At 33.2% G+C, this 24,617-nt stretch overlaps 1 protein-coding gene across 10 annotated transcripts in view; it reads left to right on the plus strand.

The window, feature by feature from the left end:
* LOC148601233 (uncharacterized) overlaps window positions 1–24,617 on the plus strand; it is a 59,109-nt gene that overhangs the window by 12,284 nt on the left and 22,208 nt on the right. For all 10 annotated transcript variants that reach the window (XM_088555742.1, XM_088555738.1, XM_088555743.1 and 7 more), the window contains one exon: window positions 22,221–23,615. In XM_088555742.1, the coding sequence (XP_088411868.1) occupies window positions 22,221–23,615 (1,395 nt within the window). The remainder of the gene's footprint in view (window positions 1–22,220; window positions 23,616–24,617) is intronic.

A 24,617-nucleotide genomic window follows, 5' to 3' on the forward strand; every position in this document is an offset into this window, starting at 1 on the left:
TTTTTCTTATTAGAAGAAATAGGATCATTTCAAAATATTATGAAAGGAGTCGTACATTAATATTGAACAAACCAATGTAAGTGATTGACATATAATTACAGTTTGTTGATATGGTGAAATAAAAATTTATGAGTTAAATTGGGATTAAATAAATAACGAGAGTAATATATGAACGTAACACCTTAAAAATCATGTCTTCTGCTTAAAACATTTCAGGCAGACATTAACCTGCGACAAGTACCTAAGTACACACTGAAGTTTCCTGTTCCGCAAAATTGGCATGACATGAATGGAGAAATTATCCTTAGTGTAAATATAAGTAGATATCGGAATGATACGGAGAGAGATGAATGGGAAACTGTGAAATCCAAGTTTGAAAATACCTTCCCAACTGCAAGAGTTACTTCCATTAACAGGCTGCAGAATATAATTGTATGGGAACACTATTATCTGTAAGTGAATGTTCTTATTGTAAAATGTGCTACTGCATACACGGACATTGTGTATTGGGTTAAGATTCCTCAAACAGTTCATATTATTTTCCTGATATATTACAATCCGTATGTCATTAAAAAAAGCAAAGTCGGGTAGATTTTGTTATAGAGAAAATGAATCATCAATTAGTGGCCCCTAATTTACAAGAGTTGACTGCTACTCTGATAGCATGCATGCAATAAGGACAATTTGATCCATTGAAGATGAATCTCCATGTCAACTTTCTTTTCCGTATCCTTGTCGTAAAACCTTGAGCGTAATTTGGAGAATTAAGATTTCAATATGTTTTTTTCTTTTCAAAACAATGATCATTTTCTATGTGATTTGATCCTATATAAAAAAAAACGCTCAACCAAATAAACCCAATTACGTATTTATTATTTTTCAGTAATTGATGTTTCAATGCTGATAACGAAAATATATGAAATTACAATAACAACATTCTACTAGTTTTTTTCCAATATGAAACAAACTGTAAAAGTTAAACAAACTATAGCGCCCATAGTAGTCTTGTCCGGGAGTAATGTAAACGCCAAATGAATATCAAAGAGCCAACTATCACCTCATTCATTTTACAAGATATCTATTTAAATAACCATATTTTAGACATAAAAAATATGCAATGGCAGTCATTACTTTTTATAACACTCTTTTAGTAAACCACACTTACTTAAACTGCAAACGATATTGGAAACCCATCCAACTTCATGAACCTAGACCATAGAAACTTATATTTCAAGAATCTTTAAATTTATCAGATGGAAGATGTGTGAAAGGAATACTGTTTGAACAAACGTGTGTTCACTTGTGTAATTTGAAGTCTATGAAGCAACAATGTACAAAAAGTAACAAAACATTCAATTAGGACGGCACATCCTTCAACGTATCGTACAATAGTATCACTCGTCTTAAAACTAAACGTTTCAAGAAAGTCTGTGTAAATGACACCACAACATTTGATCAACAATTCAGAATATCTAAACATTAGAAAATAATGAGGAATAAAGAACTATGAAAACGTACCATTTCTGGTGTGATACATATACATAAATACCACACTAAAACCTAATTTGAATTCTTTTGGTATATCAATAAAGTATTAATTCGTATGACTCAATTGAAAATATGTAATAATGTTCTATCTTTTTGTATACCTAACAGAAAGAAGAGAGAGCTTGAACGAAGGTATGGAATAGGCTGTACAAACGAAATGTCTCTCTTTCATGGCACGACTCCAGATAATATTGAAGTCATTGTCGAGCAAAACCTAGACCCCCGCATGGCTGGAAGCCGTATTGGGGCAGTTTTAGGGAAAGGAACTTATTTTGCCAAAGAAGCGAGAAAAGCTGATTCATTTGCAGAACCAGATGCTGAAGGGAATAAATGCATATTTTTAATGAAAGTTTTAGTAGGTCGGTTTTGTGCTGGAAAACGAGAATATACACGACCTCCCCCTCAGGACACAAGGGATCGGAAAAGTCCATTATATGATAGTTGTGTAGATAATGTAAACAATCCCATGGTTTTTTGCCTGTTCCACGATAGTCAGTACTACCCACAGTACATTATCAAATACCAATAAAGAATCATCATTGTTATTTATAGAGCTTCGTAGTGGGTAGATACTAGTTAGTTCGTATATATGTTTGGTAAACAAAAATGATATTTAAATGATTTTCGAATTTATATCTTATGTCAGTAATTGTTCGAAATAATTTACTTATGATGTGTTATTTATCGGAAATGTGAATAATAATTATGATATATTGTAATAAAACATTCTCTCTTCTGTGAAATACTTTAGGTAAGCTTTAAATGCACAATTACTGTCTTGGCACTTACCGTCTTCTAAGCAATTCCTCCTAAACTCGACATTCTCATTCTGCTGTTTGTACTTCACTTCATGCTCATCATAGGGAATGTTGAACAAAATACTTCCATCAGTGACAGAAAACGCACGAAGTCATGTAAATTAAATTCATAAATCCATCTACAATCTTAACGTTCGCAGTGTTCTATTTTTTTTTTTTTTTTGCAACTTCTTCAAAAAAAAAATTAACGTATTGGTTTTGATACAAACACATTTACGTTCAATTATTCCAAAGAACGAAATTCTCGAATAATTTGAATAATTTAAGTAGAAATCTTTATAAAAATCAGACAGGAGGTGATTCATGCATGTCAAAAACCCACTGAAGTAATATCTACTTCTTATTCAGAATCAGTGACAGACCACATAACCAGTCATAGTTTTTAATTTGGGTGTTGCGCTTTTGAGATAAAATTTATATTGATTGTACATGAAATTAGCACTTGCTCATATCTTGACCTACACTTAGAAATCGATGGTAAAGGAAAACTATTGACCAAACTTCACGACAAACGTGATGACTTTTCATTCAGAATTGTCAACTTTCCTGTCATCTGTGGCAACATCCCTTCGGCACCTGCGTATGGAGTGTTCATATCACAACTCATACATTATGCCAGAGCTTGCCGAAACTACGCAGACTTTTTGTATCGCGCTAAAATTCTAACAAATAGGCTTCTGGAACAGGGTTATGTTGCTACAAGATTGAAGTCATCACTACAGAAGTTTTATGGTCGTCGTCATCATGAACTCGTAGATCGTTATGGTGTATCCATCTGCACCATGAAAACTGATTTATTCCTCGGGTCATAGTTTTCCTTTCCTCGTTTGTCTACACCGGACTTGACTTTTTTATGAGCAACTCGGCGGGTGTTTCTAGAAAAGCAGTGGACGCTTACCCTACCGGTGCACCTGGTCCATGCCCGCAGTTTTTAGTGGAGTCCGAGTTCTCATTTGCTTTTGTTACTTTGTATGTATGATTTTAGTTACTTTATGTTCTTTGTTGTGTATGTCTGTTTTCCATGTCTGTTCTTTGTCCCTGGATGACATTCTTTTGATTACCGCTATAACCTTGGTTCCCTTGATTACGCTTGCAAGAGTTATCGGTCTTAGTTTTGTTCGATTTGGTTGATTTTAGTGGGCGATAAATTAAGTGTGGTACTTAATTCCTAAAGATAGTAATTCTCATGGAGGTGTACTTGTTATTTACATCAAAGATGATATACTTATAAAGCGTATAGCAGAACTTGAAAACTATTTAGACAAAAATTTATGAATAAAAAATCGTGCTAGATGTCAGATTAAGCTCTGTATTTTTGTATAATTTAATGATCGTTTTTCGATGTTTAAATGTTTCTCCCCATTTATGAATTCAATTATTATCCAATTACCCAAAATACGTCAAAATATGTCAAAAACTGACCAATTGATATGAATTCAAACCGGGCATCTATACGGGGCCAATATGAAAACAAGATGGCCAATATGGATCAATTCAGGGACAATACGGCACCATAACTATCGGTCGTTTGACACCGCCATTTTGAATTAGAATTGGATTTCATGAACTTTGTTCACCGGGACTAAAAGCTGCAGAAACACAAAAAAAATCTTCCATTTTTTTTACAAAAAAGGACATTTAAGACTGATTAATGCAAATAAACCTGCATGTTTATTTGCATTAATCAGTCTTACAGAAACAATCTCGTTTTAAGATCAAACTCAAAATGAGATTGTTTCTGTAAATACTACTAACTTTTAATACATCCTTTTTAACTTTCTGAATTTTACATTGATATTAATATTAGTTATGCGGATTTTCCATTTTGTTGATTACCTTTGACTATTGTATATATTTTTCAGTAGTTATAGTGTTTATTCCCTTCATTTGCAAGTGTGTATATATAAAATAGGGGTATCCGTCCTTCCTTTGATCCGTGCTGCCTTCCATTACGCAGAGGGATATACATCCTGTATCCGTTACTCCTCCTACAATTTGAATGTAATCGAATGTAACTGTCACAAAGTCTTTGTTACATCTTCTCATTGTCTACTTTCTGTTTTAGACTTTGATCCGAATCAATTTGGAGGTTTCTTAAAGCAATACATGGTTTATGCTATTTTTTAATATGAGAAACGGGGTTATACATCTCCTATCCGTTACACATGTTGTATACCACAGATGGGAATGTAATAAAACTTTCCAGAAACACCGTTGAATATTGACCATATGACCTAGTATTTCATTAGTAAAATATTGAATGTGTCATCCCCTAACAAGGAAGTACTCGTCTCTCACCGTAACTCCTTCGACAACATAAAAAAAGGACAGATATGGTGAAAACAACAAGTGCATCAGGATAAAACAATTTTTATCAGAGATGACTTCACCACAGTTTAAGTAAGCTTTGACAGGCTCCGACAACAAAAGTAGTAAAATCCATGGTAATAGAGCGATTACAACTCTTAAAAATCAAATTAAAAAGTAAAAAGTAATATGACGACACAAGGACACATTTATGACCAATATCTCTTGAATATGGACATGCGCATGAAATATGCAGGTGGGGTTAAACTAGTTTTGTAAGGTTTTAACCATCCACTTTTATTTTAATTCAAGGCAAAAAATGAACTGTAATAAGAAAAAAGTACACCATGGAATTCACTGAATTACATATATACATCTAATTATCTCCATGGAATAATGCAACATACACCTTTTAGAAAAACAAAGGTATCCACTTTAAGAATTCTTGCAATTACTGAAAGTTAGCTAACATATATTTAAAAAAATGACGATACTATCGAAGCTACAAACATTAGAAATGATCAGGCAGTACAATTCCAATAGACTGGATTCTTAGTTGTAACGTCAAGTTATAAACGCAATATTCGATGCAATGCAGTAATCAAAATTGGTGTTATGAAGGGATGCAATTGGGGCCGGGTATTTCTGTTTGTGAAAAAATAGGTGCAAAAGGTTTTCTTTGCTTAATATGTTACGTTCAATAAAATCTGACACTTAATCATAAATACGAATAAAATGGACCAGTTGAAAAATGTAAATACCATAGGAGGGTTTTGTGATTATCTAGAATGAAAAATTAACAACAGGCATCTCTTTTGTGATAAACTTTAGTATAGGGGCTGATTTATTCTTGTATAATGTCTCGATAAAAAGGCGTACGAGTACCTTGTCAAGTTAGCTTTGGCAAATATCTTAAACATAGTAATCGAAGTAAGGAGTATTTGCGGTCAAAACATCATCAAGATAACTAAACGCATCATTAATTCTTGCAACAGATCATGTTTAGAAGGATTTTAAAGTATTTAGCCGTGAACTGTGGTTCGTAACATTAGAAAATAAATCGGCAATGAAAGGAGCACAATAAGTACCAATTAGAATACCAACTATCTGTCTGTATAGAGCATTACAAAATATAATTTAATCATTATCAATTATACTTTTTTTAAGATCCAAAGCATTTAGCATATCAAAATGTTTCCTATATATTTTTTTATCGCTATTTTGTTTAAAATCCCTTTGATCTTGCAAATTTTCAATCTCGCGCCAGTCGAGTGAGAATGAAAATTATCGCTATTTTCTATGTCCTCGCGTGACATACAAGCAACAGCGTAGGAATATTTGACGATCTAAATAACCATCTGTTTGTTTACTGCGTATGAAATAATGGCTAATTTGTGGCAATATTTTCTAGTCTACAATGGAAAATGATTAAATACAGCAATTTACCCGATTAGAATGAATAAATCCCAAAATTATTTAACAATTTTTAAACGCGATCGTCATATTTAACCAATTTTTTAAATGTCGATCACAGCTGCACAACATACGTGACGGCACGTAGCACGTCGCTGAAAAAAAGTCCCGAAAGGAAATTTTGCAGTGCTTATAAAACTTACATATTTAGGTCAAGAAAACTGAAAATAAAAGAAAACTAATACCTTACAATTCAGCAGAACAGCGATAAACAGATTATTACAGCATATCGAAATTTCCAATATATAAAACTGGTATTTTTTGTATTTAAATATTTTTTCAACTCACTCGACGAGATAAGCATGAGAAACTCCCTCTCTTGGAAAAAATATTAAATAATCTAATAATATGGCAGCGTTGTATACAAAGCAGAGAAGTCACATGTATGAATCGAATCATACGAATCATGAAAGTAAATCGATCTTATACTTCAATGAACTTTTAAAATAGTTTACACCATTACTTTCATAACATTTATTGCAATGATTAATCACCAAGTTTTTAATTTATACCGGTTAAAGTTAAAAGATGATGATTTAGAAATATTTGTAGTAGAAGATGAAATTACAAGTGGTTTGAACGGCTTTTTGTCAAGTTTTGGTATCCAGTATAAAGTTCGTGTAATCGATGGTAGTACACAACCAAGCAGCTGATATATTTGATATATTTGGGTATAATGTTATTCTTAGAAACACGTGTATAGACAGTATATCGAAATTTGCAATATATCTAATTGATTTTTTTTTGTATTTAATATCCACTAGGTCGAAGCCACTGCAGGTGGACCCAACGTCCCCAAGAGTATTCACCAACCCGGTAGTCAGACTGTTTGTCAGTCTGTCTGTCTGTGTAGATTTGTGAACGCGCCATACATTCTTCGTTCTTTAAATAGGCATACCTTTTTTGACACATTTCGTGTCTTGGGCACTATTTGTTTGTCTTCTGATCTGTTCATTTTCGACGTGATTGGGAATCCCCATAAGAGAATGTGTCGGCTACATTCATGGCCTCTAAATGTCCTTGATACTTATATGAAAATTAAAACTATTGGGCGTTAATATTAATACAGTATATCACCTGATTCTGTTCCTGAATGGTTCGCCATAACATTTAAATGTTTAAGCTTCAGTGACTCAAGTCTACATTAAAGTGTGTGGTGGCGGAGACATAGAGGAATCAGATGGAATTCACCAGCAGGGTAGCAGTCTTCAACTATGCTGATGATCTAGCACTACTAGCTTACAGGTTCAAAGATATTGCGGAGAAAACGACCAATACATGATATAGACGAATACACTGGACAAAATACTAATACAAAGAAGACGACGACAATAAGAATTGATTAATGGACAAAATGAAAATCAGTAACAAGTGGATGACGCCTGAGGACAACATTGGATAAAACTGGCGGTACTTAGTAAGATACAATAAGAACTACAAGATCAACTTTATGCACACATAACAATGTATATACGTATTGTTTTGAAGTCACTAAAGCCCTAACTAACGAAATTCGGCATTAGAATTGGACATTTGTAACATCAATGTAATGTTTGCCTTATCGAGAACAACCAAGAAAAGAGAAAAGCGATTTGATATCATCCATCGAAAACACATACGCAGGATTCGTAATGTCTACTGGCAACGACCTCTTCAACCGACACAAACCAACGTCTACCACAATCCTAACTATTTGTATATTGTTGTATAAATTGATTCTGATATTGTTAAGTGCGGAATAACAAATATAGATATTCGACAGGGTGTCAGTTTTTGTAGTTAATCCAATACCCAGGTAGCGTGAGAAAAAGTGTTTCAATAATGGTTTAAGGATTTTTTTTAAACATTTCCATTATACACATTTTTTTATAAACGTTACTTGAACATTTCTGAAAAATGGTTTGAAGAAACATTTTAGAAACATTTCTGAGACCATGCAGATTCAAGTAAAAAACATTTAAAAAAAAAATTCCAATCCATTATAAAAAAACATATTAAGAATATTTCAAAAATATTCCTGTTCTACCAGGGATATTGCCCACCGATCTTGAACGGTGTAAATATCATTTAAAACTATTTATACTATTAACATTACATTTGAAATAGTGTCATCCTTACATTTTCTTAAAATTGTAGCAATTGTAACCACTATTATGTTGAGAAAACTAACCATTTGACTTCGTAATCTTGAAGTTATGTGTGAATACAATCGCAACTTCTCGAGCATAGCCGGGGTTGGCCGAGGATGTATACCGATTGGTGTCCATGTGAATATTCAAAAGGCTAAAAACCACTAATTCCACTTCCCATAGGCTTCTATGCTAATTTCACAATATTCAATGGCTTCTCTGGACTTTATCTTAACTTTAACCTGCAGAGAACTATATATCAGCATGATTCTGCACATGTCAGCTTACGATCCTCAGAATGGCATGTGGGTTAGCAGACTTGCAGTGCAGTACTGGTCACCGGAAGTGAATTGTCTATAAATAGCATGGGAAATCCCAGTGTTTTCACAAGATAGGGGTATATTTAGAAATCATTATGGAGACTAGGCTTCACATCACAAGAAGCAAAATGCACCTATAAAATGTACAGAAATGTTTTTCCTTTCAGAAACTGTTTAAAGTTTTTAAATGAGATGAGAACTTTTTTCACAGCACTATGAGGAACAGGGGTAATTTCTGCGTAGGACTATTTTTGAGTACGTTCCAAATGCTCATTGGTTGAATTGGTGGTCTGTAACCTAAAAAATAAATAACTATACAAGTATCTTCCTATACACATACTGAATGCATTTGCAAAGTTTCAGTGAAATGTGACAAGCACTTTTTTTAAATATTTGATTTTTAAATATAGGGTAACCAAGTTGCGCGAGGAAAAAAGTGACAATATTCTACCATACTTAAATGCATTAAATATTTGCAAAGAACTTTTTCTGACTTTTCAAATAAAAAAAATCAATCACAACTGGTTTTTTAACAATATTAATAAAGAGATAGCCTTTAAAATTAGTCATTTTCTGAAACATTGGTCTATTTTTAAAAATTCATGTCTGACATGCCTCCCCCTTTTTCTTGATCACATGTCAAAAACCCTAAATCTTTAAATTTTCACAAAAGGTGATATCTTTGGCTTTAAATTTGTGAATACAGTGTTTTCACAATAAAACATGACAAGTAAAGGGCACCTAAAGCAAAAAAAGTACTCAAAAATGAATTTTCCATGTTTCCATAGGGAAATGCTTATATGTCCTTAACCGCAGTAATGAAAGTGAGTTTTTCCTCATGTCTAATCAAATCTTTGCTCAAATTTACACAAAACTTGATTTCAAGTGCTGATTACCACCATATTTAAGTAAATATAGCCCTCAAAGTTAAATATTTGATATTTTTACTAAATTTTCTACACTTTTCACAAGATAGGACATAAAATTCAGCCAAAAAGACCAATTTTCCATAATTTGGACCTATAACTTAAAAAAATGCATATTTTGAAGGATTTTTGTAGTAGTGTACTTTTGTAGTAGACTTTACCTTAACTTTAACCTGCAGAGGACTATATATCAGCATGATTCTACATATGTCAGCTCACAATCCTCAGAATGGCATGTGGGGTTAGCAGACTTGCAGTGCAGCACTGGTCACCGGAAGTGAAGTGTCTATAAATAGCATGGGAAATCCCAGTGTTTTCACAAGATAGGGGTATATTTAGAAATCATTATGGAGATTAGGCTTCACATCACAAGAAGCAAAATGCACCTATAAACTGTACAGAAATGTTTTTCCTTTCAGAAACTGTGTAAATTTTTTAAATGAGATGAGAACTTTTTCACAGCACTATGAGGAACAGGGGTAATTTCATTTCATCTGGAGAGGCAACCCTTGATACAAATTGCGAGATATCTTGGAACAAGATTCAGATAAAAGGGAATAAACCACTCTATACAGGATGTTACTATAGACAACCAAATAATGATGTAAATGCCTTAAAAGAACTTGATCAATCACTGGGAAGATTAACACATAACCATGACTTACCAAATTTAATACTTACTGGTGATTTCAACCTACCAGACATACAATGGGAGAATAATATCATCAGAACACCAAACCAGTACACAAAATAGATCAATGAAATGGCAATAAATATAATGCAAGAACATGAACTGGAACAATATAATCGAACACCTACAAGAGGAAACAATGTACTTGACTTAGTTTATACAACAAATAACAACCTTATAAACACCATCACTGTAGAAAGCGGGATTAGCGACCACGACATAGTCCTTGTAAATGTCAAAACAAAGGCAAAGGTTGTGAGGAAAAAGCCAAGAAAGACATACATATACTCAAAAGGTGATATACCAAGTATACGATCGAAACTTAAAGATGAAATTAGCAAATTTAGAGAAAACTCCAAACATCAGACAATAGACCAATGCTGGGATAGCTTTAAGCAAGTAGTAACATCATTGATGAATGAATTTATACCACAGAAGACATGTAGTACGAGATGGAATGTACCATGGATAACAACTGAGATAAAAAGGGAGATCAGGAAAAAACAAAGACTATACAACAAGGCAAACACAGCAGAAAAGAACAAGACTGGTCAAACTTTAGGAATTTAAGGAAAATCGTTAATAATAAACTATCCCAAGAACATCAAAAATATCTATCAAATCTACTAGACATAACATCAGAAGTCGATGATACACCACCAAAACAAGGAATCACTAAAAGATTTTGGCGATACATCAAGTCAAAGAAACAGGAAAGCAGTGGAGTAGCAACACTGAACATAGAAGGCAGCATCAAGGAGGACAGCAAATCCAAGGCCGAGGCCTTAAACCACCAATTTCAATCGGTATTTACCAACGAGAATATGGAAACATTCCCACAAACAGAACCCAGTAATTACAACTCTATTGACAACATTATACTAAACGAGACAGGCATCGCAAAACTATTAAAACAGCTCAACATCAACAAAGCCAGTGGACCCGACAACATATCATGTAGATTCTTGAAGGAAACATCAGATGAAATTGCTCCATATCTAAAGACCATTTATGAAAAATCATTAGAACAACAACAAGTACCACACGACTGGAAAACAGCAAATATAACAGCACTATTTAAAAAGGGCGAAAGATCAAAACCCGTAAATTATAGACCAGTATCCTTGACATCCGTACCGTGCAAGATCATGGAGCATATACCATTCAGACATGTCTAGAGCAAAAAAACATCTTGTCAGACTTCCACCACGGATTCAGGAAAAATAGATCTTGTGAAACACAGCTTATCATCACTGTTGAAGAAATCAGCAAGCATCTGGATAACAAACAACAAGTAGACCTGCTAATATTAGACTTCAGCAAGGCTTTTGATACAGTACCTCATAGAAGACTATTACATAAATTGGACTACTATGGAGTAAGAGGAGATATTCACGGATGGCTTAAGTCTTGGCTTACTACTCGTGATCAAAAAGTACTTGTGGACGGGGAGGAATCAACATCATGTCCCGTAAAATCTGGAGTGCCACAAGGAACAGTCTTAGGCCCACTGATGTTTCTTATCTACATCAACGACATCGGCAATAACATCAAGTCGCCAATAAGACTATTCGCAGATGACAGCCTATTATACCTAGCAGTGTCATCAATGAATCACTGTCATCAGTTACAACAGGACCTCACCACCATGGTCGATTGGACTAAGACCTGGCAGATGATATTTAATCCATCAAAATGCTATGTCCTTCGAATAACAACAGGAAGGCAACCAATCATATATGACTACAATATGGAAGGACACATATTTGAGACAATACACCGTAATCCATACCTAGGAGTAGAATTTACAAGTACATTATCTTGGGATACCCACATAAGTAACATCGTAGCGAAGGCAAATAAGACACTTGGGTTCCTACGAAGAAACCTAGGAAGCTGTCCAATATCTATCAAAAGACAAGCCTACATAAGCCTAGTAAGACCAACCCTTGAATATAGCAGTAGTGTATGGGATCCTTTCCTCCAAAAGCACATCTATCAGCTGGAGATGATACAACGACGAGCAGCCAGATTCATTGGCCATCAATATTCACGAGATCAAGGGACAGTAACAACACTCCTAGAAGACCTAAAATTACCAACACTTCAGGATAGACGAAGAACATCACGTCTACTACTATTTTACAAAATCGTACATCAAATAGTAGCAATACCGATACCGGATTACATTCAACAACCAACTAGAACGACCAGACAGTTTCAACAAAGGCGTTTCATTAGACTAGGCTCTACTAGTGAGTAGAGAAAAAACAGCTTCTTTGTTCGAACACTCATAGACTGGAACGCCTTACCAGCACAACTTATCGACCAGGAGGACTATGAGGCATTTAAGACCAGCCTCATATCCTATGTCCAGAATCCGTAGAGAGCTAGCCATGTTTTTATCTGCACTTCACCTTTCACATGTAAATATTGCAAAGCACCTTTTTGGATGACGTTCACTAGTTTTTTTCCCCATTCGTGTGATGAGTCGGACAGGCTCTTTACGGATTACCAATGTAGATGTAGATGTTCTGCGTAGGACTATTTTTGAGTACGTTCCAAATGCTCATTGGTTGAATTGGTGGTCTGTAACCTAAAAAAAAATGTTTCAATAATGGTTTAAGGAAATTTTTTTTAAACATTTCCATTATACACATTTTTTTTTATAAACGTTACTTGAACATTTCTGAAAAATGGTTTGAAGAAACATTTTAGAAACATTTCTGAGACCATGCAGATTCAAGTAAAAAACATTTTTAAAAAACAATTCCAATCCATTATAAAAAAAAACATATTAAAAATATTTCAAAAATATCCCTGTTCTACCAGGGATATTGCCCACCGATCTTGAACGGTGTAAATATTATTTAAAACTATTTATACTATTAACATTACATTTGAAATAGTGTCATCCTTACATTTTCTTAAAATTGTAGCAATTGTAACCACTATTATCTTGAGAAAACTAACCATTTGACTTCGTAATCTTGAAGTTATGTGTGAATACAATCGCAACTTCTCGAGCATAGCCGGGGTTGGCCGAGGATGTATACCGATTGGTGTACATGTGAATATTCAAAATCTATGACCACGGTTTTGGCGCGAAGATTTATTACGTCCCTTTTGTATCGTGACCACTTCCAAGTCAATTCTACTTTCGGTTTGGCAAAACTTGAAGGTAAACATATAATGTAGAAATGAGGATGTGATTCAATGAAAATATGTTATTAATAGTTACACAACCGGTTATTGGAAAAGCAGATGAGAAGGTTACACAATGGGTTGTTAAAATATTGTGTTTATTGTAGGATGCAACTTTCGTTTTGTGAACCCGTGTCTGTGGATTGGAAACATGTTTTTTTTTCAATTATTTTTATGGAAATGGAAAGTAGAATGTTATTAAAACCTCTCCCTCAACAAAAAACACTTGCCTTGGTTAAGGGAAATGGATTCCTATGACATCGCCGAAACTGATACAGTCCTTGAAACATTCACGTTTCCCATTTTAGCGTTCGTGCTCAATTTATCGACAAATATCATGTGTTTACACATTATTTGGTGTTTGTTTAATCGCATGTTAGAAGCATTCATTCATCGTGCCTTTAGTGAGCATTTAGTGTATGTTTACGTGTCGTGCACGCAGGAAACTTCAACGTCTCAAGGAGTGTATAAATAACCTATTGTATGAGCTTCTGGCGTACATTGTCGCCAGGGATACATGTATGTGGGTGAGGAAATTACGGTACCCAAAGCCTAAGGCAGTTGCTTAGAAACATCACTAATGGTGCTGAATTGCAAAGTGGTGTTTATCTTACATATGATTACAAGTCAAGTGTATATTAACCACTCTGCACCCAACTCCCAAAATCACAACTGTTTAAATTCCATGTACATAATGTGTACAAAAAAGGCTGCCATCACTTTGACAAAAAATAAAACAGATATAAAGTGGAAAAGGATATTATTTGCTTTATTCCATTAATTTTCTTTATCATACATTTTGAAAGAATATGCATACAAATGTATGTTAATTACATATATCAGTAGCCCTAATTTACTCTTAATTTATGAATTGACAACCATGTCATATATATGTAGTTTTTTTTTTTTTAACTTTTTTATTTTTTTATTCAATAAGATACATATATACATAACAGACAGTTTAAACTACATGAAGAACATCACATGTTGTTTACTTAAACTGCATCATTCTGTACATGCAAACAACCAGCTTAATAATGAGATATATGCTTTATCCTATTGGGTTTATTAAAAATACAGTAAATTAGAGGTGAAAAAAGGAATAATTTGATCTGAAAAAAAAAAGAAAAAAAAGTCTGGCTGAATGTTTACAACATTGGGATCATTAGGTTGCATTCAAAAATCTATAAGAGTTCCAAATTTTTTCAAAATTTTTCACACGTTTGTTTTTCACAGCTATCATTTTTTCAATATTATACATATACTTCATTTTTTCTAACATTCCTTGCACATTTAATGGTTTATTATAACACTTCATACTATAAATATAATGTTTCATCCAAAAAATAATATTATTTTGTGGATCACCTTTACAACATTGTTTAATATTACCAAACAAAAATATGATTTTAGTGAATGCTATGCTTATACCATTATGAAGGAACCATTGATCAATTTCTTCAATAAAATCCTGTACGTGTTCACATTCCCATAACAAATGTTCAATAGTTTCTATTCCTGAATTACAGAAAGAACAAAATGGAGAGGAGGCATTGTCAACTATATTGATAAATTTGTTGGTTGTCAAAATCCCTTGATTAATTCTGTACTGGAGCCAGTGCAGTTTTGTGTTTTGTGTAACGACAAATGGAAGTTTATTAAAAACTTTCCAATTCTCAGTATCTACATTTAAAATTGTGCTCCACTTGGTGTTCCCTGTAGACGTACAATCATTTCTATTTAAAATGCAATACATATCTCTTGAGCCCTTCTGACTCTTTAATATAGTTTTCACATGTGATGGAATGAAAGGAGATGCTAGTTTGTAGCTTTCCTTTGTAAACTGCTTACTTATCTTTGATGTCAGAGACATAATACTATTGTATTTCATTATATTCAAATTTACATCAAAAATATTTTGTAATTCGTCGTGTTTCACAAAAGAACCATCTTCTCCAACCAAATCATTAACATAACGAATACCTCCATCAAGCCAGTTCTTATAAAGAATTGGTCGTTGTCCAACTTTAAACAAATTATTCATCCAAAGAGGACTGGCTAAAAAATATTCCCATTTTTTATCTTTCTCTCTCTCCATTACCATTTCCCATGACAACAGAACATCTCGCCAAAAATTATTTTTAATATTTTCTCTTAATTGAGATATATATGCTGATCCACAGGTGAACAATTTTCTTTGTCTACCTGTGATAAGAAAATAGTTTGCCGATTTCCTTCATTTCTAAAAAGTCTCCTTATCCATGTACATTTCATGGCTTGAATAAAAGCATTTACATTGATCATCTTAAGGCCTCCTTCATATACATGTAGTTTGTTGAAATCTTCCATTTGCTATGTCAATTTCGATAAACGAGAGTCTCCAATAAATTAAACTATGACTACATTTCAGATATTTTGAGATTGGAATTAAAAGGATCAAACTCTCTTTTTTACTCAGTCTTACTGAATGTGTGTGTAAGATAAGACTATTAACTCACAAACCTGATATTTTATGAATAAATGAGTCAATCAACTATTAACAACAGATGCAAAGTGATAGCAATAGCTCACATTTCCTTTGTTTCATCGTTGTTGTTGTAGTTTACAATTTTTCAAACATCATCTCCTCTGGAACAACTGAATGGATTTTGTTGAAACTTAGGATGTTTGTTCATTAGGGTTTCCTACATAAATTTTTTTGCTTTGATATGTGATCAATTGAAAAACATGGCCATCATAACTGCAAATACAACAGAGGGGGCAGTTTTTCACATATATCTCCAAAATCGTTAGGTTTAATCATATTCTGACTTAAAGTAAAAGTGTTAAGCATGCTGCAATCTATCTGTGGTCAAGCCCTATGCAGGTCTGGGTGTCAAAATATTCCCACAGCAGCCAGTGTTTCGTTTAACGCAAATCTTTGCGTAATTTACACATAAAAATGTGATCTGACTCCCAAAAAATTGCCTAGAGGGTCACACCTTAAGTCAGAAAAAGTCCAAAAACACTTGCAGCTCTAAGCTTGTCTTAAGAGGAGACTAAATAGTGCACAGAAACCTTGCCCACAGAGAAACTGGGTTGTGTGGCCCTGGTGGTGGAATGAGGTACTCTTGGCATGCTTCATGCTGGGGTCGTTAGACCATAATAAGGAAAACCTGACCGTAAACCATAGTGGTGCAACATGTTTGGAAAGATGTCACGTTCCTCGCACATAAAAGAACCCTTCTGTGGTATTCTTTCAGAGTAGGAACCATTGGGCTGCGCCACAGGAGGCTAAATTGTCTGTGGCGATCAAAATTTGTCAACCCTCTTTTCCTTGTGTCCCATCCCATTTTTTCATTTAATTTTCATTTGATGTTCTTTATATCACCCATTTTATTTTCATGGCATGAATATAGCTGAAATATTGCCGTCATGACCCCTGTATTTTTAGTTATTGAGGCTAGAAACCACAAATTCCACTTCCCATAGGCTTCTATGCTAATTTCACAATATTCAAAGGCTTCTCTGGACTTTACCTTAACTTTAACCTGCAGAGGACTATATATCAGCATGATTCTACATATGTCAGCTCATAATCCTCAGAATGGCATGTGGGGTTAGCAGACTTGCAGTGCAGTACTGGTCACCGGAAGTGAAGTGTCTATAAATAGCATGGGAAATCCCAGTGTTTTCACAAGATAGGGGTATATTTAGAAATCATTATGGAGATTAGGCTTCACATCACAAGAAGCAAAATGCACCTATAAAATGTACAGAAATGTTTTTCCTTTCAGAATCTGTTTAAATTTTTTAAATGAGATGAGAACTTTTTTCACAGCACTATGAGGAACAGGGGTAATTTCTGCGTAGGACTATTTTTGAGTACGTTCCAAATGCTCATTGGTTGAATTGGTGGTCTGTAACCTAAATGCTTCATATTTTCCAGAAATCGGTCCAGTTTTCATTCTGGAGGTTACCGTTTGTTTACTACGGCGCTCAGTCAGAGCCCCTCATTTTCGGCTTATTAATCCTTCTGATACCACGATCTTTTCACCATAGGCATATGCATTCGCATATTACATCATTCTGTGCAATTGGAATAAACTATTCAACAGTTTAATGGGCTTGTCAGTTCCTGGCATATAGCAGCACTTGATGTCATTTGGTTTAACTTGGCTCATTAGCAGTCACAATTGCTGATCGGGCGTTCAATCCAAACAATCAATCAGTGGTCAAATTTTGTTAAAGTCTGTTGTCTAACAGCTGAGTTATTATCCTTTTTCGACATTTTTAGCTATTTTTGATGTTATTATTACAAAAATCATCTTCTCTGCAATTAACACTCAGAATCAAATGGAAGTTGGTAGGAATGTTCCTTTCCTTAGGTTATTCTACACAAATTGAATCATGTTTAAAATTTTTGAAATGTCGAAAAACATGGCCGCTGTTATTAAAAAAAGAACATAAGTGTCAAAAAACTTTTTTTTGCAAGTAACTCAAAAGCTGTTTAATTAAGCAAAAATCTGATACTGGGTAATATTGTTTACCATCAGAAGATGGACATATGCCGAATTATTACGAAAGTTGTCAAAATTGATTTTTAGGGTTTCCTGCACAATCTTATTGCTTAAAATTTTTCATTAGTCGAAAAACATGTTTTGCTAAAAATGGAACATAGGGTTCAAAATGCTTTTTTGCTATTTAATTCCTCATCTGTAGAATAGTAATGAATATGAGCACTTTTCATAAAACAAATATGATATTCTAAGTTGACTGGCAGTAATTATTTTTTTTTACACAGCCATTTTCAAAATGGCTGCCATTTTGTGACCATTTGCACCAGTTGCTTGGATTCCAATTATTTTTGGAAAGATGGTATTCTAAGTTGAATGGTGATTATGAAAGTTTGTTGTGGGTGGCCATTCAAAATGGCTGCCATTTTCGCCCTAATTTTATACTTGCTTTGATTTTGACAGTCTTTGGTTTTTTATAGTAAACATGGTCTCCTGAGTTGAATGGCGGTGATTTAACTTCATTTCATGTTCTTTTTCAACAAATTTTTATTGGGCTAATGCCCACTGAGACCTGGTGTTATAACAGAGCATAGGGAACCCTTGCCCAAATTTTTTCTAGAGGTTCTAAAATTATTTTGAAGGCATTTCCAACACTTTACAGTGCCTAAGGTAATCAGTTAAACTTACAGCATTCATCAATGTATGCTCTTCAGTTATTTTTTTTGCAAACATGATAACAAGGCATGATACCTTTACTTATTTGGTTGATGAGGTATGGTTTGGCAGGTGAAGGATTCAGGCACTTCAAGGGCCTGTTGTTATTTTTAGTCTGATTTTGAAAATTTTTAATTTAATTTATGATTTTAAGTCCTTATGATTAAATGTGTCAAAAACTAATATTGTGTCAACACTTGCCCCAACTGTTCAGGGTTCGATCACTGTAGTTTTATCATGCTGTACTTGGTGAAGCTTTTTATTGTGTTGTGTTTTCATTGAGTACCACTTCCTGATGTGTGTGTTACAGTCCTTGAACGGATGACCAGTAACTGATCTGATCGCAGATTTGTTATGTAAAATGGCATAAGATCTGTTGGAAATGAAAGAAAAGTAAAACAAAAGTATAAAATGATGTGTAAATCTATAACATTATGTAAATATGTGTAAAATTGACAAAGAAAACAATAAAAACCGTAAAATACAGTGAATGCTCTGTTATTGATGTAAATGTAAATTTAAATTTGTTCAAAGATTTTAGGAACAACTGACAAAAATATTGAGCCAAGTCACACTGTATGCTTTAAGACTATTGGGCCCAAAAAGGAGTTCTATAAAATAACTAATAATTTAATAAGCAGCAGAGAAACTGCTATATTAACAAAATATATGAAACTTCTATATCTAGTGACAATAAGAAAAAATAACTAATTATATAGGTAATAGCTATTTTTACTTTGTACTTTCTTTTTTTTTGTGAGTTTATCATGTGTGGTTCAGTTTATCTTTTGCTCATGTAATGCTCAAACTATACAATTGTGTCATTTAAACTGGAGACAATATGGTATTGTTCTTGTAACATTCTGAAGATGTCTGAATTTTTTATGTATCCATGTTTAGATTATAACCTAGTGTGTCGACCAATCAGAGTTATATGAAGTGAACCATTAAGAAGTTCACTTATTTATTGAGAATTTGATCTAAAGGATATGTACCTTTTTTTATGCAAAAATGGATAAGTCAAATCCAATTTCAATCTGCTCTTTATGTTAATGCCATAAAAACCAAAGATCTTCCCATAATTGTAGAAAAACACATTAAGGCCTGAGGTGCGCGGTTTAGAGAACCACACCGAACATTTCAATTCAAAATACCAGCTTGTTTCCTTTTTGCCTTAAATGTCAAATTTGATACATAAAATTATTCTCATTTCGCCTTAGTACAATTTGGGGTGAACTAAGGTGAAATGGGAACTTGTGTAAACATGTAATTTTAAGTGCAAGTTGTGTTTTTATAGCATTTAAACCTAATATACACATGTATATGTAAATCTTTATATTGTTTGTTTTGGTCAATTAATTTATTTTTATTTTGTGAAGTGTTTAAATGGTATTAGTTGGGTTTTTGTCTTAATTTTTTTATGAATTGCCTTTTCAGTTTCTGATTTAATCACCTTTTTTCTTTTTTATGGATACTACTAAAGAACAAAATTAAAAAGAAATATGACGGAGCAAGTTGGAGTATATTTAGTAAAGTCTTAATGGATAAGAAGGGGGTGTATGACCAAATCAATGATCATGTTCTTTTCAATTAAGATTTTACTTAATATACTTTAACTTATATGTAAAAATATAAGGTTTACAAGGTCAAGCTGTCCAGAATAGTAGGGTTAATTTCCACAGGTGAATGGTTCACCTAACCTATGATAATTAAGTCACCTTAATACCTTATTAGGCTGTTAGAACAAATAAAATATGTGTGGTTCTGGTCAACTTATAGAGAAAAACCATGATGGAAGGTACAAATAAAAATATTGATACTGACAGAAGCCTAAAACACTCCACTTTCTCCTGCTACAGGTTTTTTTTTTTGGAAAAAATCAATTTTAGTTGTAGTTGTCATTTTCATTAATTAATACCAACTTAATATGAACTCAAATACTGTGTTTCAAAACCCTAATCAACCTGTTACCATGATAACTGAAACAGGTAATTTGGTAAAGATAGCTCTATGCTTTCAAAAAAAAAGGAAGTGAACAGAAAACTACTTTCAGTCAGTTTTTATTTATTTTTTTTTCATTTTGGCAAAAAAAGTCTAGGGTTGACAGTAAAAACTAGGGTCTGTTGGGTGACCATAACCACACATTTTTTTTATTTGGCCCTTCTGGAGTTAGATTCTACATGTTAGTCTTCCAAGCAACTCCATTTTTTTTATTGTTAGTTGGGCAAGTTATTTTAGTCACTGCCTATAAAGTAATAGACCTTGAAATCCCTCAGATGAAGTACAATGTCACTTGTTCATGTCTTTTTAACCTGTTTTTTTTTTTTTGTTTTTGTTGTTATCAATTTCTACCCAAAATGTCTGCTTTGCATTGACTTGGTTGAATTATGGATGAGGTGTAATCATTCAGAAAAGGTTAAATTAGTTTGATTTAAAAGGTTACTCTTTTAAGAAAGATGGTGACAAACTTTCACAATTTATTTCAGGTATGAAATCTTAGAAGCAAAGGTTTAAATTGGATACTAAGAATGTCAGGTAAGTTACATTACTGTTATTCCATAACTATACATTTATTTGTTAATTATATCCTCACTCATTAGTGAAGGATTGTATTAAAATTACCATGTCCATTTGTCAGTCTCTATGTCTGTAAGTTACATTTTTCTGTTAGAGATTTCACAGCTATTACTATTATAAGGACTGCTTACATATCATAGCTATGTTAGATATCTGCTATATTGCTTTTGCACAATGACTTCCTTAATGATCTACTTCCTATTTATATGTACCTTATGACTTAATAAATTTAAAGTTGATGCTTAATGGAATTTTTGTAACAGATTTCTCAACTCCAATGCAAGGGAATTAATGTTGCCCTTTTCGAGGTTTCTCATCTACCTACTTCCTGTTTACCATACAATGTAATTTAACAGAATCAGAGGCGTATCCATGATTTCTGGTTAAGGGACAATTTTTGGAGGTAAAAATAGTGAAAAAGTAAGATTTCATGTAAAAAAAATTTGTTTCCCACAATTAATGGGGTGGTGCATCCCAGATGCACCTCTACCTGAATCTGTGCTTGGAAATGATTGAGTGGGGTATTCTAATACCACAAATGCACAATGTAGTATTCATCATTGTAATTGCATAATGTGACTGGAAACTTCTTTTTTGCAAATATATATAAATTTTCATCATTAAAATCTTTATTTAACTGCAACATATTTGCAATAATGCAAATTTTGAATGGGTTGTGAACTCTTATAAATACTTAGCATTAATTTCTGAATTTGGTAGTTAAAAAGTTCTTTTCAAACTACAGTTTAAAAAGATTTTATTCTCTATTGGTAGAATTACTCAATAGATGTGATGGCACAACTGTTTAAAGTAGTATTAAGTAGTCCAGTAACAAATGTATTAATCATATATCTGACAAAACTAAAATACTCCACTGGAAAAATGAGTGGATGTGAGTTTATTAGAGTTGTTCTTTTATTTCTTCATTTTTATTTATTTTTTGGGATAAGATGTCAACCTGTATATATTTAGTTCCTAAACAAAACATGTAACACCTATTTTGTTATTTTTTTCCAGGAAGCATAGAGAAGTTGAATCCTGGTTTCCGGTGTATTGTTAATCTTCATCCATTTCAAGTTAAATGCTTTGATAAGTCCAGGTTTTTAGATGGCTACAAACCAGTAGGAGTTGATATTAAGATTGATGGCAGTAATATCGTCATAGTTGGAGAAACAGAAAGATCCATGAAAGATGCCAAGAAAAAGATTGAAAAGCATTGTGGTCAAATAGTAAATGATGTTTTTGAGGTAGATTCTGCTTTAGGACAATTACTAAGAAAGGAACAGGTAAGGCAATATATTGATGACCGCCTTGGTACTGCTATGAAGCCATTTGCATGGGGAGTAGAAGTGATTATGGAGATGGATAATTTAATGGTGTTTGCTCTAACTAAAGCGGATGTGTCTAAAGTGAAAATGCAAATTTTAGCATGTGTAACGGAAACTCCAATAACCATGGATGTCAGTGGAACTGTTTGGTTCAAGACTTTTTTGGAAAGAGAAAGCGGAAAGGTTTCAGTGAAAAACAATAACAGGGAAGCCTTTACAGTTTACACCACTCTTGATTTATACGAGAAATATCTAAAGCCAAATTTAGTCACTAGTCCAGACCCAAAAGCCTCAGTTGGATCAGGAAGAAAGAGTAAGTCTCCAGCCCCACAGCCACAAACTCCTGGTACCAATGACAAAAAGAATAGTAAGACTATGCCTACAGCTACCACTAGTAAAACTAAAAAAAAGGGCAATTCTGATGGAAAGCCAAATAAAAATGGAAAAACAAAAGGCAAGCAGGGTGATAAACACTCAGAGAGTGTTTCAATTGTACCATCAAGTCAGTCAAATAATATTCCTCAAGACTGCAGAGGTACTAATGGTTCAGATGGGTATAAACCTGAGGATGCTGAGCCTGAACCAGATTACAATCTAGCTACAACTGTCAAAGAAATCACATCAACTATAAATATTGGAAATATGACTTGGTGTTTTGTGGAAAAACATCTTAGCAAGAATATTGCTGATTTTTCAAATCAATGGGATGTGAAGTTCCAAAAGACCAACAATGGTTTGTCTCTTAAAGGTAAACAGGCAAATGTTGATTCTGCAAAAAAAAATGTATGCACCCTTTTGGATAGCTTAAATACTTTTTCAAAGCAAGAGGTATTTGCTGGAAAGCCATGTGCTCCTGACAATATGATAGAAGGATGGCAACAACTTGAGGCTAAGGAATCATGTATGATAAATGTAGAAGGATTTAAAAGGCCTATATTGAAATCTGGATGGATCCATGACAAAGACGACCAGACAATTAATCTGTTATTTGTTGAAGGAAAAATGGATTTTTGTACTGTTGATGTAGCATTATGTGCAGTGAATAGCAAGTTAAAACCAATGGGTGCAGCAATGAGTTTGTTAGGTAAGAGTATTTATATAAGTACAGTCAAAATAAATTTTAAACTTAAACAAATTGTAACAGAATATATTTTTATTCAAATACATACCATTATTTCCTATATATACACAGAAAAAAAGTCTAAAAAAATCTAAGTTGCAGAAAACTCAAAAAAAGCATTACAAAATCTCTATAGAAATTTACATTTGAAAAGGGAGATAACTCCATAAGAAGAACATGTTTTTTGTCAGATTTTGTTCTATTTTTATCAATTTCATGTAAAGTATGGTGCTTATGTGAAACTTCTTTATATGCTGCCCATGATATGTCAGACATTTGGTTATGGTGGGTAAATTGGAAGTTTTTAGGTAATTTGTAATGTCAGAAAATTCATGTTTTCTGGCACTTCCATCATTTTGAATTTTGTTTGTTGGTTTTTTTTTCAAATTTGTAATGTTTACATCTGCAAACTATTTATTAAGAGTTTTGCTTTTGCTTAAAAAATTCTTTTTACCACAAAAATTATAATATTTACTTCATCATCATTTTCATCATGATTGGAATTCTTGTTGTTTGGTAAGATATGAAACCTCATCATAAGTTGTAGATGATATTCTAATAAATGCTAAAATGTCTACTTTTGCTACACTTTATTAATCAGATACAAAATTATGATGATTCTGTTTAAATTTTATTGTTTTTTCAGCCATTTTTACAGAGTTATCTCCTCTTTCCAATGTTGATTTCCATAAGAAATTTGAACTGCTTATTTTGAGGTTTCCGCTCGTTAGATTTTATTAGACTTTTTTCTGTGTTTATTTGGGTTATAATGTTTTAGATTAAATCTTATCTTCTGTTGCAAATTTTTTAGATTAAGGGTAAAAATTTGATAGATTTACTGATTTGCTAGATTAATCATGTTCATGGTTTACATTGTTAAAGTAAAGTGTAAAAGATACTCTTTTTTTTCTCACAGTACAAATGCATTTCAAGTTTTTGTTGTCAAGATTTTTCTTTCCTTTTGTT

The sequence above is a fragment of the Perna viridis genome, chromosome 12, assembly GCF_037379345.1.
Source record: "Perna viridis isolate PV_CMFRI_1.1 ecotype Kerala chromosome 12, ASM3737934v1, whole genome shotgun sequence".
Classification (NCBI taxonomy): Eukaryota; Metazoa; Mollusca; class Bivalvia; order Mytilida; family Mytilidae; genus Perna; species Perna viridis.